Genomic DNA, 17,218 nt, shown 5'->3' on the forward strand with positions numbered 1-17,218 from the left:
CTATTGCGCTATTAAGTTAACTATCATGATTTATCTTGAGTTTTTAATCCTTGAAAGACCAAACTGCTTTAGTCTATTCGTTTCACAATTCAGCTCTATAATAGGATACTAATTAATACGAAATTTCAGTAATTTCCTCTTTACACTGAGAGGTTATGAGATCTAGAGATTTATAAGTAAGGATTTAGATTTCGGTAGAGCATGTTTTTTCATGTTCTGTTTTCATTCAAATTCAGCTATCAGGCTGACATCTAATCATTAGACAGCAAAAAAATATATTGAAATATTGTTTTTACGATAAAGAGCTACTTGGTGACAATCAATGACAATTACTGTAACTGTAACCTTGTGATGAACCATTTATCACCTGATCCATCCTTCCCTCAAGGAAATGATTTCTTCTTTCTTGAGATAATATAAAGTGATAAGATGGTTTAAACTCACGCTTTATTCATAGTTGTATTACTGAGATTATTTGACGATATATTCTCGCCGATAATGAGTAATTACTAGAAATCTTCTTATTATTCTCGTAAACACAAACTACTGTTTGAAGCACGTGCTCATTTACATGTAATGTAACACATTATAATCACGTGTAGGTAAATGATGATCAGAGACGTATCATTATGATATGGATAATTGTGTGCTTTTGTATTGTTTTGTCAACTCGATATTTTATTTCATTATTATTGATATCTTTAAGGCTCGTGTAATTGCGACTAAATTTCCAAATAGCGTGTAAGTTTTATGATTGAAAAGCTAGCCGGAAGAACGTAGCAAGTAATATTATGAAAAAGCTTTAACTTTTTTCGGTTTTAAAATATCTTATGGTCAGCTTATAGCTCCCATATACGATAGCAGACGATTTAAAATAATGTAGCAGTAACGAAGCCCGAAAACAAAATGAAGAAAATATAAAACGAAGTATGTTAAATAAAAGATAGAAAGAGACTAGATCAACTGCTATTGAAGTACAATGTTTAAGGAGTATAATTGTTTATCTGAATCCATTTTTTAATGAATGGTGTTATATTAAATTTAACAGCTATGTGTTTAAAATACTAAATTTGAACATGACGGCTTTACTCATTCTTTTAATTATTTCGATTATAGTTCAAGTCAATAAAAACGTTTATTTTTAAATTAATTGCCGCAAGTTTTTATTTCCGCCTTGACTCTATTTATTTTTAAATAATTCCTAAAATGATGGCATTTTTTTTTTTTTTTTGAAGGAATACTTTGGATTTTCTTATCTTTTCTAGAAATCTTGCATTTACTCTTCATTATTCTGCATTTTGCTCAGTATTTCTTCTATGTTAGTGACATACTATGTCACAAGTTCAGTTTTGAAGAGGTCAAGTACTTCTTCAATTTATAACTTTTGCAAGTTCCAAAGACTTATTTTAATTTTAGTTCAAATCAATGAAAGTTGTGGCCTCTGAATTACAATCCACAAGTTGTTACTTTTGCCTTGAATCTCTTTTCTATTAATAATTCCCCCCAAAAAAGAAAATCGCATTTTTTTAGAGTAAACACTTAAAAACTGCCTTATCTTTTCTAGAAATCTTGCATTAACACACCATTATTCGCCATTTTGCTGGAATGCTAAATTGCTCTGTACTTCTTCTTCGTTAGTGACATACTGTGTCACAAGCTTGGTCTTGGAGAAAGCGAGCACTTCTTCGATCTTACGCGGTGTTTATTATCTTCTGCAGATCCTTATCTTTGTCGCTTTTGCGTTGTTGGATGGGCCTGATAAAGATCTCTGGAACAGCTACGCTCTTTTTGTCTTCTGATGCATCACCAATGTTATGAAATCACACCCTCAACTGCTGTGGAGGTGCTTTATCTGAAGACTCGGAAAGAATCAGATCCTAATCTTCAGAATCAGTTTTAAGAAGTTCTGATGTTGCAGTATGAGAGAAAACTTATGGCTTAAAGTGGTACTTCAGAGGACGTAAGAATTGTCGCAAACAAACTTTTGGAAAGTTCAGTTGTAACTTTATAAATGTGTTCGTGATTTTATCAACAGTGATTTAACCCTAAGTACGCCTAAGAAAACTGCGCAGAATTGTAACAGTTCTTTGATGAAAGTAAACATTATAGTAAAGAAACAAATGTTTGAAATATTAACTTTACACTAAATTACTTTACACATCATCTGTGGTATTAAACCTAAATTCAGGAGATGAAGTTTGTAAAAACTGTCACAGACAAATGTTTTTGACGATTTGGAATGCTCAGATTAAGTTATTTGTTTGAAAAGTTCAGTTTAAAATTCATTAATATGTTAGAGATTTAACTCTTTATCACGTTGAATGCCACGCTAATTTTACATGGCTGGCTAATCTGGTCAATCGGTAAACAACTACAAACTGAATTTTCAAATATTAGACAAATTTCGCTAGTTTTTTTAAAAGGTTTAGCATGATCTATCTGAAAAAAAGTGGTGAATTATATAAGCCTGCGAATAGTTTAGAAATAGTGGTGGATAAAAATCTACTAAATTGAATTTATTGAACCAAGAATCACAATTAATAAACTACCACTTGAAAATATTTATTCGCTATTCAGAGTAAGTTGGCATCTCTGTGTATATAAATAAAACTATTTTCGCGTGTTCTATATTGAATTAATTTCTTCAAACTAAAAAATTAAAAGCATTAAAAATTTACTCGAATTTTGTGTTTCTAATAATCTTGTCTTCGGCGGTCACCGGTGACCCCGGTGGCGTTACGAACAAACTCAGTGCCGGTCACCGGTGACCCCCATGGCATTCAGCGTGTTATACAACTTGTGAAACTAAACAGAATTGCATAAAACTAAATGTAACAAAATATAAAAATATAGTAAGTTAACTATTTTCTCCAAGAAAGAAGAAAACCAATATTTGTTTTGCTTACTTATACTTAACTTACAAGACATAGTAAAAACTTAGCTAATGTGCATTTAACTCATAAGACTTTTTCTATGGGAATAAATAAACACAGCTTCTTACATCCCCAATAAAATGTATCTTTATTTCAAAAATTATTTTTATGAATTGGTCTCATTCAAAATAATTTTACGTAAATAAATCAGAGGCCAATAGCCTTATTTGAGTACGAAATTCAAACAAAACTACTATAAAATTGCCCATTGATGTAACATCAAAGCCAAAAATAGGATCATTAATAAAAAGCTGTATTTCTTCGGCAAGTAAAGTCATTAAAACGGTAGATAAACACTACCACCATGGTCACCATCCACCTTGGCTGATATACTATTCACATCACATCAACAGTCATCGAAACAAAAGAAGAACTAAGCCAAGTGCATCCGAGCTTCGCCAATTTCCGATTTCTAATCACTAAATGGAAATTCTTTTCGCCAGATATCTCTTTTTACGTTTGCCCGAGTTGAGAATCAGCGATGATTTATGGCGGAATATGTGTCATATCTTAATGCTACTGTTTTTTAGTCAACTTGAAATGCTCTTAGGTTATTGTCTCTTTTCTACATCTTCTCTGAGCCATGCCGGGTCTTCCTTGTTTCTTTATCGCTGTTGATAACTCAATTCAACCCTCAGTCAAGTATTGTAGTGGAGTTGCTTTTTTTTAATACTCTGTTTCAGCACATTTGTCATGCATCTACCGCTGCTGACAATATGTTGAGTTTAATTGACTTTTATGCTTCCTGATGAAGATTTTTGTAGTGGTAGAGAAATATGAACACGATCGAAAAGGTTCTTATCAATCCGAAAAATTTTTCAAAAAAAAGTGGTAGCTAAGCTTTATGAAAGCTAATAAATGTTTAACCCTTTGACGAACAATTTAGGTAGCTAATTTAAGCCAAGCCAGCCATTAGCAACAGCAACTTTAGGGAAAGGGCATATTTTATCTCTTTGTTGCTTAAAGAATAGTGGTTGATAAAAATTGGTCAAAAAGCAAATAGTCTTACATTTTTACTGGTTTGTAACATTTTTAGAATAAGTGTTGCCAAACTGGAAAGGGTTAAGTTAATCTCCTTCATGAATATAACAAAAGCATTTTGAGTGTGTTTTTCAGCCCATATTTATTTTCTCTAAGTTGGAACTTTATTTGGTAGATACGAATAGCTTAAAATATCTTGATATTTTAAACAATAGAAACTTTTGCTACGCTGAAAAAAATTTTTTTTTCTTGTCCGAAATATATAATAGGTCTAGTTAAGTGCCATCGCCCGGTATATACTTGTCGGTAGTCTCTACTCTGAAGTTTTAAGGTTCAGTACCACTNATATATTATATAGTTAAGTTAACTAGAGTTAAAATCTTATTGTTCTGAAAAATACCAAAAAAAAAGTCAAAAATGCAACAAAAATACAAATGTCATTAAAAACCGAGCTTTGATTTTTTCATTCAGCTCAATATGTCAGGTGTAATGGAGTTTCAAACATCTCTAGTTATTTTATGTGCAGCTTACATATGAAATTATGAGTGAAAATAAAGCATTGAATTAAGCTTAAACGAGATTACCTGGCCTAAGTCCAAAATAAACAAGCTTCGTAACGCAAGATTGTTCTCTGCAATTTCACGCAAAGATCTTGCCTTGATTGTCACGGAGTCATCAAAGCATTAAAAATTCCAACATTTATTGTCAGAATTAATCGGCAGAATCAGGATTTCAGACATTTGCTAAAGATGGAAAATGGTTTCACACGATTTATCATAACCATGCTTATCACCATGGGTGGTCGATATAATCCCAAATAAAGAGGTCTCTTTTCTAGCTATTTTGGGTTTTAGGACAAATTTTTGATTAACATTCTATCGAAGTTTATTTTTCTCCTTCCTCTTTCTTGGTACTTAACAAATTTGATGATCAAGTAATTGAGCAGAAATTTGGTACCACTAAACCTTTCAATAAAGGTGGAAAATGAAGGCTCGTTTTATTGAATTATCAGAAATAGCGTTTCTAATAACTTGTATGGACATTCTCACTAAACTTTTAAAATGATGTTTTCTTCCTTTTTAAGCACTGATGGAAGGTCCTGTCTTCCTCTTCACCATTTGAATTTTAAACCGGAACTGATTATTAAATATTAAAAAAAAAAATGAAATGTCCTACACAAAATATAATCTTTACTATATATACACAGTTAAAAATGGATACTCAAATTTCACTTTTTTTAAAACTCTATAAGTTAAGAGATTTATTTTTAAAACTCTATAAGTTGAATAGTTTAAAGTATTTAAGCTATTTTTCTGTTTTTAAAGTCAAAACATTTGACTTAGCGAAAAACTTCGAAGATTGTTCCGTAAGGCTGTTTTCTTAAAGCTTCGGCTTAAACCTTTTTTAGCGAAAAATATGCTTATTTGCATAACTGCTGAGTGTTAGCAACAGTTATTGATGACTACTAGGTCAAGCTTAGCCTATCTTTAGCCAGTGTCTTCTATGCTCATATTGAAAGTGGCACAAGTGTTAAAAAAATACACAGTCTTATGAAACTGAAAAACGTTTGTAAGCTAATTTCATAACATTTAAAAAATTGTTCCAATACTGCCTTATCTCGATTCATGAAAATTTGCCAAAATTAAGAACTCTTTGATTTGAATAGTTTTCATCTGGGCAGAAAATAAATTGCCGAATGGGAGATTTTCTTATGAAATAATTAATAGTTTATTAAATGTTTAAACAATTTTTTCATTGCTAATTCCAGACACTTCTTTTCACCAAGGTAATTTATATAATTTAAAATTCAAGCTTTGCTGCGTATTTAATGCACTTAAGTCCTCTCATGACATTTGAAGCCATTAAATCATGCTTTTTTGCTAATAAAATGCTATTTTCATAATTGCTCTGAGTTGGCAACAGCTATTCACGACTGTTAGGTCAAGTTTAATCTATCTATAGCCAGTGCTCTCTATGCTTATTCGGAAAATGGATTTAAAAAAAAAAAAAACATATGGAGAAAGGTCACAGTTTTGTGAAAATGAAAAGCATTTGTGGTCTAATTTTTTCATATTTAAAAACTACTCCATTGCTGCATTATCTGGGCTCATAAAAATTTGCAAGAACTGCAAATGAAGCAGTGATTTTGATAATTTTCTTCCAAGGTGAAAAATGTCGCCAAATTCGTGATTTTCAAAAAAACAATTTCATAACTTTTAAAATATTTGAGTTATTTTCCGTTCAAATGCCTAGTTAATTCTTCACGGCAAGATGGTATATGTATATATAGTTTAAAATTATAAATTTGCTTCCAGCGTAAAGCACTTTAATTGTAGCTTATTTATTTTCCTTGGCGAGAGTACTTCGAAGAATGCCACTAAGTAATCGTGTCTTCGAAATAAGCAGATGAAAATCGTGGCGAAAAACTAAGTTTTTCCTAGTTTTGAGCGCCCATACTCTTCAGCAAGTGCCATCCATTTCCGTTGGCGACAAAAGCACCGACAGCAGCTTTAAAGTTGGTTTGATTAATAGCTTTGGTATTTAAATTCGGATTGGGAGAGGAAGTAGGCATTTTCTGATACACTGCGAAATGGTTGAGATTACATACTTTGGCGTGTGAAATGGCGCGGAGTGGTTTTGAGAAATTCGGTCCGTACCGCATTCAAACGACTCAATTTGTCACTCATGGATTGACTGCAGTTTCCGATTGAGATAAATCGGTTGCAGTTTAGTGCATCCTAAATTAGACATATTTTCAGAACTTCTTATTCCAGTCATACGTATGCCTTTTGTTTGGAAAAACCAATTGAATCAGAATTAAGTAATCCTCCTTGCCAAATTTATATTCATACCCAATCTAAGTATTATGACTTCATTTAGGAGTAGCTGAAAAGAGTAGTAGAACTAAAAGTTTTTATCAAAATTGATATCTAAAAGTCTTGTTTTAAGATCAAGTAATGATGCCGGTTGTAGATATTACGAACGCTAACTAAATCGACGACTGCAGTGATTTGAATAATCTCAACTAAATGAATTGTCTAATATGTAAACAAGATGAATGACAGTGAGACTAAAATTTAGTTGATGTTCTTTTTAATGTCTTAATTTTCAAATGACATGTCAGATTAGATATATCTCTGCGTAAACTATGCATATCAAATAAAATATTCATGGTATATCAAACAAAACAACGGATTTATCCTTTGTCCTTTTGCCGAGGTCCAATCTATCTTTATAAATATGTGCATTCAAACAATACTTCAGTTCCTTTTTCTGTCATAATTTAAATTTGAAATAGCTTTATTACGGGTCTTAATGGTCATACTTTGAGGATAAGGTTGTCGTTTATAGGAGTGGCATTCATTTCCCTGACTTTTTCAAACTTTTTTCGAGTGATTAATGGACAAATTCTTAAATTTAAATAAAATAGTTTCCATTTTTTTCTGGACGAGATTTTTAGTAAAATTTCTGCTTTATGCGATTCAATTTTATTCCAAAATGCTAGCACAGTACCACGACAAAATTCGTAGCTTATTCGCTATTAAACTAAATGGTTACGTAGTATTTTCGACAATACCAATTTTATTAAAAGCACTTAAAATGTATCAAAAAACAATACTTAAGTACAGTGATACTTAAATACCGTCAGTAGATAAAGAGTTAACCAATTTGTGTCAATCATCCAATTAGAAGGACAGTTCCTTTTCTTCAAAAGAAGGATAAAAAGTGGTAGTTCAAGTGCATCATTATTGAAATTTATTTTGTAGAAGCAACATAGTTTTGTCTATCATAATATTACAATAACATAAGTCTTTGTGTTCGAAGTACAAGCACAGTACTATTTTTTAAGCTGACAAAAAAGAAAAAAAAATGCTTAGTATAAGCAAATATGTGTCACCTTTTTTTTCACATCGGTGTTTTATGTTTAAAAAAAGGTTAAAACTTAAGTTTCAGACAATTCAAATCAAAAGTTGACACCCCACAGAGTTTAACTGAGCTTCGAAAAATTTTTTTATAATCATGATGCTCAAGAAAATTAGCTTGAAATTAAATTCTGTGTAATTTTGCAAAATTCTTTGTTTTAATTATCTTTTTTTAGCTTAGATAGCAAGTCTCTCTTAGGGAACTTGTTCGTTTTTCATTGGTCTCTCAGTTATTAAATTCATAGATTTTAATTTAAAAAAATAAATCGTCTCCCTTACATTAAAAATGTCTTACTTTCTATCAAAAATTATGTAAAGGAGATTTTTTAAAAAAAATAAAGTATTTGCTAGTAATTTATTGTTATTTATTCTTGAAGAAAAAAAAAACAAAAAGAGGCTATTTTCCAAAAATTACAATAGATTTCAAAATCTACCAGAATTGCACACAAAAAAAATTTTCAGTCTAATCACGAATCATTAAATAATGCACAAAAGCATTATGTCCACACGCTAAAAACTTTTTTTGTTTATTAAACATTAAATTAAAAGATTATGTAAAACACATATTTTCATCTGCCTAACTCATGCATGCAGAATTTTTTAGTTATAAAAAAAAAAACATAAAAGATTTTTTTTTCATTATTCAAACATTATTTTATTCCATTCTACCTATTCTTAGTAGCTAATAATTCAGTATACATTCATTTCCAATAGTAAAATTAAAGCAATCTGTAACAGTCGCCAGGCATGGCGAAAATTTGTTTTCTATCATTACTTCCTAAATAAAACAAACCAACCTATTCATTATCCGAACACACGAGGAGAAAAACTATTTACATATTTAAGAATGGCGTGTTTATCACATAATGGCGATAAAAAAACGATGCCCCCCTTTTTTTAGAAGCATATATTTTTGGCATGAATATTTAATACTGTATTAAAACACAATTTTTTAAAGCTCACAGTTTTTCATCGATGCGTTACAATTATTGTTTCATCAGCTATATTCTTCAGAAAAATAAAAATAAAAAAAGATCAAATTTAAAAGTAATGACTTTAAGGAACTTTTTAACTTGTTTATATTTTATAAGGTTCGTTTATTTTTCATTTTGATATTATACACGCCATTGCTTCCTGATGACATATTAGGTAAAATTTTATAGTTTTTCGTTACCATTATTACGGCCAATGATTATTGGGGAAAAAACCGTTTTGTTTTAAAGTGGAGTAAGTCAAATTCTTCATTTCGTCAAGAAATAGAAGAACTGGTAGGAAAATATTAGATTCTTACGCTTCAAGTTTCAACTTTTCAATGATTCGAGAAAAAAAAAATAGCTTTCAATACACAAATATGGAGATATTTCTGTCATACTTGCTTCATTTATTATGGTTATGAATCTACTTTTAAGGTTTAAAAATGTAGATTAGAAATGTAGATGTTCTTTAGATTTCAGAGAAAAACTTTCTGGATTGATTTTCAATTTCCGAGTGAACTTAATTCAAAATTTTGATTCAATTGAAACAAAAACGTAATTAGAAGGATGTATGTCAATTTTTAGTTCAACTTAATGAAAAATTAAAAACATTTTTATGTAATAGGAAATATGGGGATATTCCTGTTATTTTTGGTTCACGTTATTAATTTCATTTAAGGGTTAAATATGATATTTAAAGTTTTGAGAAAAATTTCGAACTAAATTTTTAATTTCCGAGATAACGTCATTCAAATGTTGATTCAATTGAATGAAAAATACAATTAAAATGATGTATCTCATTTTTTGATACAACTGAATGGAAAAATGAAATAAAAATTAAATTAAAAACTTTTTTTAGATACTAGGAGATATGGAAATATTTCTGTTATACTTGCTTCAAATAACTTATGATTATTAAAATATATTGACGACTTTTTTTCATTCAACTGAATGAAAAATTGAGGTTAAAAATTAAATGCTCTCTAGGTATTAGGAAATATTAAGATATTTCTGTTATATTTGTTGCAAGTAACTTATCGTTACTAAAGTACTTTTAAGGGTTAAAAATGTTCTTTAGTGTTCTGAAAAGAACTTTTGTCATTAAATTTTAATTTCAGAGTTAACTTAGTTCAAAATCATGATCAAATTGAATGAAAATTACAATTAAAATTATGTATTTCAATTTTTCATTCAACTGAATGAAAAATTGAAAACTGTTTTTAGGTATCAGACTGCCAAAGTCGGCAATATAAATGGGTTTATGATGTAGAATTCAAGTATTTTTTTTATTCGGTAGATGTTCTTACAATCTTTTTTCTTTTTTTTTTCCTTTTGCTTTAAAGATGTTTTTTAGTGTCCCGCGAAAACTTTAGGGATAAATTTCTAATTCATGAGTTAAAGTAATTCAAAATTTTAATTCAATTGGATGAAAAACACAATTGAAGTTATGCTTTTTAATTTTCGATTATACTGAATGAAAAGTAAAAAAATAAAAGACAACTTATTTAAGTTTCAGGAAATCAATATTAGTCAGTAACATAAATGGGTTTATGCTATAGAAGAATTAAAGTACTTTTTTTTTTATTCGTTAGATTGGTCTTACTATCTTTATTTCCTTTTTTTTCCGGCAATAAAGATGTTTTTATAATGTTTCGGTAAAACTTTCGGGATTAACATTTAATTCCTGAGTTAACGTAATTCAACCTTTTGATTCAATTGAATGAAAAATTTAATGAAATGATGTATTTGAATGTTTGGTTCAACTGAAGGAAAAATTGTGTTAAAAAATTGAAAACTTATTTAGGTATTAGGTAACTAAGTTAGCCTGCACAATAAATAGGCTTATGCGGCAGAATTAAATTACTTTTTTTTATATATATATATAAAGTTTTTAAATCGATAAATATTTTATAAAATATTTTTATGATATAATTAATTCTTTACATGACGTAAAACTAAAGAAATTTTATTTTTTAGTCTTTTACGAAGAAGGAAAAAAAGTTTGCACACCAGAAATTTTTTTTATGCTTGAGCTATTTCACATGTACTTTAAAACATAAATTAAAGCTTTTTTATTGTTTATTTTCGTTCAGCAAAATTTGCAATTTTTAAGCCTTTATTTAACATGTAAGAAGAGTTGAAATTACTTTCGCATGGGCTCAATAAAAAAAGAATTAAACTTCTGTTCCTATAGATATACTCGGTGACTAATTAATATTGGCATGTGTGCAGGTCGCCTAAAGTGTCACAAATCATGAATAGGTACAAAATGTCAACTTTGTCTCTTAAGCATATCGCTTTAGCTTAATTTACATTTAAGCATTTCATGCATTCTGCTTTAAGCGCTCGCTAAGTAAACTTTCAAGATTTGATTTGATTCCAAGATTTCAAAGCGCCCGTTTAGACACAGCCACTAATTTAGCAACAAATCCCAAAGAAAAACAGGTGTCTCGGGAATTGGACACGCAATCATTTGAAATCAACCCACACTCGTTTCGGTTTTAAAATAATAGCTCTCAGAAAAAAGATGTCACAGGTAAGCTGAACATAGTTCACATTTTCGCTGCTACCTTTGGCACCGATGAGTAAAAACTATTCTATTTTTAATTGCCTCACTGAGTGAGGGCAGTTTAAGAAGCCAGTCATCAAGATGGATGAGGCATTTCAAATGTCGAGGCAGCAGTAACGGCAGCCATTTTTGGCTACAATTTGAAAGTGGAAAATAATCCGTGAATTAAAAGTTTTTTTCCTCATAATTTACAATGAAAATGCATAGTAAATATTTGATGGATTCAAAGATTTTAAAATTAAGTTGAAACTATATTAGGAAAACTATTTGATAATGCGTCAATGCAAATTCGTCATCCAATTTACATTTAGTGTTTAGAATTTTTTTTTCATTAAACTTCAATAAAATTTATAGTAAACCTTTTAATTAGTTTTATGACATTTATTTTATTTTATAATCGTCATTGATTAGCAGACCCAATTTTACGTTTACGACTGCCAATGTTCAACTCCGTACCCTTGTATTTTTGAACCTAATTCAAAAGACAAGGTAACTCTTCAAGTGCTATGAAAAATTTGTCTTGGTGGTGGATTTTTTTTAAATAGAACTAACCTACATTTGCGTTACATGCAGAGAAAATCCACGATAACCTACCATGATTGGTCCAACGGTATGGGACTTCTAACCCATGATCCGTCTACCACTGAGGATATTCAACGCCAGCACCGTGGTCAGTGCAAACCGGGTGCAGAATTCGTAGAAATCAGCCATCTCTGGGATTTGAACCTGGTTCTACTCACTCGAAAGGGAAGGTTCTGTTCTTCGAACCACCACGATTCTTTTGAATTTGAAATGAAAATGCATTGTGAATATTTGATTAATCCGAAGATGCTAAGAGATAAGCGGAATCAATATTAAGACACAAACTATTCCGCAAATTTGATGGTTCGTCAATATAAATGCCTAAATATTTAAAAAAAAATCGCCATCCAATTTACGTGCTTTCTGTGGAAAATTTTTATCATTAATATTCAATAAAAATGCATAGTTAATCTTTAATTAGTATAACGAATTTAAGACATGAGGTGAGTCAATACAAGAAAACCAACTTTTCCGCAAATTTGACGATTTGACTGAATAAAAGTTTATTTTTATGAAAAAGAAAACCAAATGCTATGATACATTTAAGCTGGATGATTAAACTGTATTTAAGCTGTGAGTTATTGAGTTACATATATTATTTTTAAATGAATTTTCTATGGTAGAAAAAAACGTACCGCCTTCTATAAGTGTGTCAATGCAAATTCGTCAAGATTTTTTAAAAAGAGCCATATTCAAATTTGAGACTTATAAAGTTAGTAAGTAAGCATACTTTGTTGTGAAAAAAATGAAGATGTACTGGAATAAAACTTTGAATTATTCCGTCATTAAGTTTAAAAGATTCATTGTTTTTACATAATTGCCGAACTTAATTTTTTTAACTATCAAATATTAAAAAAAATTAAATCAAACTTAGTCAATTCATGTGTAACAAGATAATTGACACAAAGCTTTTAATCGAAATGCACAATCAAACATACCTACTGTTCTGATCAAAATAGAGCACAGTAGGTTGCCTAAGTCTTGGGGGTCTTTGGGCGAATGTTTTTGTAGTGGCCCCTTACTAATATATAAATTTAAAAACTTAAGACTTGAGTATCTGAGCTCTGAATCAGACCCTAATTGTCATCCCCACAGAAGTTTTAGTATTTCTAACTTATATACCTGACGTTGGGAGAAATTTTGTTTTAGCCACACAATAATCAAACCCTACATGAAATGAGCCCTGGATCAAGAGGACAGTATCGGTATTTCCGAAAGTTTTAGGATTCCTAACTTATATACCGGTTTTTAGGAGAAATTTTATTTTTCCATACAATAATCAAGCCATGCATAGAGTGAACCCTGAATCAGAACCAAATTTTTGCATCTACAGAAGTGTTAGTAATCCTAACTTGCCTGTTGTTAGCATTAATTTTGTTTCCCCGATGCCACTACGATAAGCAAATCAAGGCCTAGTTTTCGTACCTACATAACTTTTAGTATCCTGACCTTGTAGTCGATACCTGTTATTAGGATTGATTTTGTTCCCCTTTAAGATGTTGAATCCCGCATGGAATAAGACTTCAATCAGGTTCTAGTTTTTAACTTACAGAAGTTTCAGTATTCCTAACTTACAGGAGAAATTTTATCGTTAAGAAAATTCATAAATTCTTTCAGTAGCAAGCGTTTTTCTCCAAGTTGTGCAAAAAAAAAAAAAGAAAATCAAACTTAAATGAATCTGCAATTAAATTACAAACGTTGCACAAGAAAGCTTGGATTTTTCTTTTTAATTATTAAAAAAGGAAGGATCCCCAAAAAACTTTCAGTTGGCAGAATGTGGTCAGGTATGGCGGATTCCGCGGTTACTTTGTTACTTTTTTTCACAGTATCATCAAGGAACTCGCACCAAGACTCGTGAATCTAGTTGTTTTTGATGTCGCGGTGCATTAAAGATTTCTCTCTTTAGGTGTACAAATGGGAAAGGTATTTTTTTGGCACAGTCATGTCGTGCCGTTCTAATCTCTCCGCTAGAGATAATGCCTTTCCACTTAATACCTCTCAAGTTTTCTACCTTCAAAGAAGTTCCTAGCTTAGAGCTCACTTCTCTCTCTCTCTCTCTTTTTTATTTCCTTACCTTTTACGATGAGCAAACGAACCGCTTAGATAAATCAACAGAGAACATAACGGTGTGTTTGTTGCGACAGCTTTCAATCAGAGTCTTTTCTAGAAACTCAAGTTCGAGCATCACCCTAGAAAGCTTGGCGAGATTTCTTTCGAAGTATATTTTCAGACTCCAAAGTTTTCATATTAATTTTTTGCATGCAGTAAATTAAGGTTTTCTGTTAACCCTTGCTATGTGTATTTTCTTCTCGTTCATAGTTCTTATTTTTTGTAGAAAAGCATAAAATCCTCAGTCTAAACTCGACTCTACACCTGACAGAAATAAGTTATGTAATTGATGTTGTTTCGTTATTCCGCAACAATATATTTCGCAAGACTTGAATTTGTAGTAATGCATAAAAGATACAACAGGCTGTTTCGCGTGCAGTCAATTTGACTTAAATACAGCATTTCTATTCACATTGGGTGTCTATTCACATTCTATTCACAAATTCACATTGGGTGTCCATTTTAGTTTGGTTCTCCGTATTGGTATAATATTGGTGGTTTATGTATTTCTTTTAGGTGTACATATTGGTCCATAATGACTTTCGTTATTGTGACCAATATACAAGAACATTGGCCATTTACAGCATTTAATAAAGTAATTTCATTAATGGCTAATCTTCAAAGGGAATAATCAATGTAACAACATTGAACATAAGTTACGGTTAATCAAAGTTCTGAAAATTTCTTCTGAAAGTCTTTGCATTTAGAAAACCATAAATTCAGTTTTTACCATACAAATTTACGTAATGAATAAAACGGAAAATTTACATTGAACCCTGTTCTGTGATCTGTGGGACAAGAAAATCTGTTCAAGAGATAAGCTTTTTATCTCCCGGACCGTCCCACTAAGAGGACGCTATATCGTGGGAATACTCCTTCATGAAAAATTCACTTGACCATGAGGGATTTAAAAATTAAAGTAAAGAAAAAGTGAGTTCAGATAAACCTCAAGTAATTCATGAAGTTTTAAATGCTGAATTTTATAATGCTAACAATTTATGGCAGAATTACCAATTATTAATAATTAAAATAACAATGCAAGTGAAAAAGAATTCGTCATGAAAAATTTCTCCCGTGGTTTGGTGTCCTTTTAAGCCACGATGCAAAATCTGACAAAAGATTTACGGAAATCGATTTTGTCGTTATAACAGAGAAGGAAGCTCTGTAAAGTTTTCTATTGACGTAAATATAGACTAATTTTTCCGTAGACTTTACTGTAAAGTTTAATGGTACCATAGAACTGTAATGACAATTTACTGTATGGCGTTTGTAATAAAGAGAATTTCTTTCAGTTTACTCAAAGTCTATAAATGCCTCATTTGAATTGTGGGCCAACTCCATCTTCGTTCATTTTGAGATTCAAAGCCTTGACTTAGTGTATTATTATTTTTTCTATATTGTCTGATTTCTACAGCTTTCTTATAAATAGGCTGGGAGTATATTATATTTTCAAAATAAGATAGAAATGCGGTTTGTATAAACAAATAACTTGCATGAACAAATAACTTGTGAGTTTGTATGGACATTTTTTTAATTTTATTTTGTGGAGTTAACTCACTATTCAAATAAGACCCTCATATCACTGGACCTGAATTTCAGCAGTTATTTGATTTCATTCATAAATAAATTTCATTCATTCTCTTTGTCCATTTCATTAAAGGAATGTACTAAATTTAGTTTGATGTGCCATCAAGATATGCCACTAAAACAGGTTGCCATTCCAGATTTCTCTAGTTTTGTCCCAATCTTAGTACTCTTTAACTAAAAATGTTGATAAATACTTTATTTACGTCGCACTAGAGCAACTTAATGGGCTATCGGCGACGGTGGGGAAAACATCATTGAGGAGGATCCGAAAACACGCCATCACAATTTTGATCCTCTGCAGAGGTCAAACTTCTTTATTAACTTTAATGTCATTAAAATCATAACATTACTATTTGTGCTGACATCATAATAATGACTTTATTAACGGCAATGGTAATAATGTTGTAAGGATATTAATTCAAGTGACTTACAGTGACTTAAACTACATGTTTAAAACCTTTTGTATTAAGCAATAAATAATATGTTGCCAATGTTCAAGATAATTTCAAACATGTAAGCAATAATGTTTTGTCTTCCTTTCAGGCGCATGTTTCCTGCATTCAAAGTTCGAGTGAGTGGCCTAGACAAGAAGGCCAAATACATTCTGCTGATGGACATTGTAGCAGCAGATGACTGTCGCTACAAATTTCACAACAGCCGGTGGGTGGTGGCGGGTAAAGCCGATCCCGAGATGCCCAAAAGGATGTATATTCATCCCGACTCACCATCCACGGGTGAACAATGGATGCAGAAAGTTGTCTCCTTCCACAAACTAAAACTGACCAATAATATCTCAGACAAGCATGGTTTTGTAAGTATCCATTCTTTTCAATTAAATACTTCAAAACTTAATACTTATAATCAAGGGGGTCAGGGATGCGATTTTCCGATCCAGCGGCATTTTACACCCCTCCCCCTATTTAGCACTTCTTCAAATAGAAAAAAAAAGAAAGAAAAAAACTTGATTCTTGACATTTTTTATAGTTCAGGTAACAAATTTTGAAATAAATAAAAGCTTATATTGTAATTGGGATCAACTATAGCCAAGAGGAAACTTTCCAAAATAGAGAGCAAGTCGTTAAATGCCACGGGATCGTAAGTTGGCGTCCGGGATAGGTTTTCAAAACGTTTTTAAATAGTCATTCACTTTTTTTTTTTTTTTTTTNAACGTTTTTAAATAGTCATTCTTTTTTTTTGCATTATTGTATTATTTAATGAGTTAATAGATTAATACAAAAAAGCTCGCAAATTTTTTGAAAAAATTAAAAATTTTACGAAAAGTTTAAAAATTTTAAAAAAATAATGATATTGAGGTGGTGTTTATAGTGGTTGAAAAGGAGAGGACAGATCTTTTGACTAAAGGGGATCATTCGGCCTCGATACATTATTTTGCTACATAATTTTTTTAAAACTTTATTTAGTGTTAGCTTAAAAAAAATTCAGAAATTCATTTTCTATTATACATATTTTAAACCGTTGTGACTCAGGGGATAGGGTAAACGCCACCCACCCAGTGAGGTGCCCCGGGTTCAAATCCCAGCGATGAGTGGACTCTTAAAC

The 17,218-nt window shown here is 30.9% G+C and overlaps 1 protein-coding gene across 2 annotated transcripts in view; it reads left to right on the top strand.

Moving 5' to 3' along the window:
- The window catches only part of LOC107451108 (optomotor-blind protein), a 101,641-nt gene that overhangs the window by 36,144 nt on the left and 48,279 nt on the right, over positions 1 to 17,218 (top strand). For both annotated transcript variants that reach the window (XM_043048722.2, XM_043048724.2), the window contains exon 3: positions 16,202 to 16,469. In XM_043048722.2, coding sequence (XP_042904656.1) covers positions 16,202 to 16,469 — 268 coding nt within the window. The remainder of the gene's footprint in view (positions 1 to 16,201; positions 16,470 to 17,218) is intronic.

The sequence above is a fragment of the Parasteatoda tepidariorum genome, chromosome 6 (assembly GCF_043381705.1).
Source record: "Parasteatoda tepidariorum isolate YZ-2023 chromosome 6, CAS_Ptep_4.0, whole genome shotgun sequence".
NCBI lineage: Eukaryota > Metazoa > Arthropoda > Arachnida > Araneae > Theridiidae > Parasteatoda > Parasteatoda tepidariorum.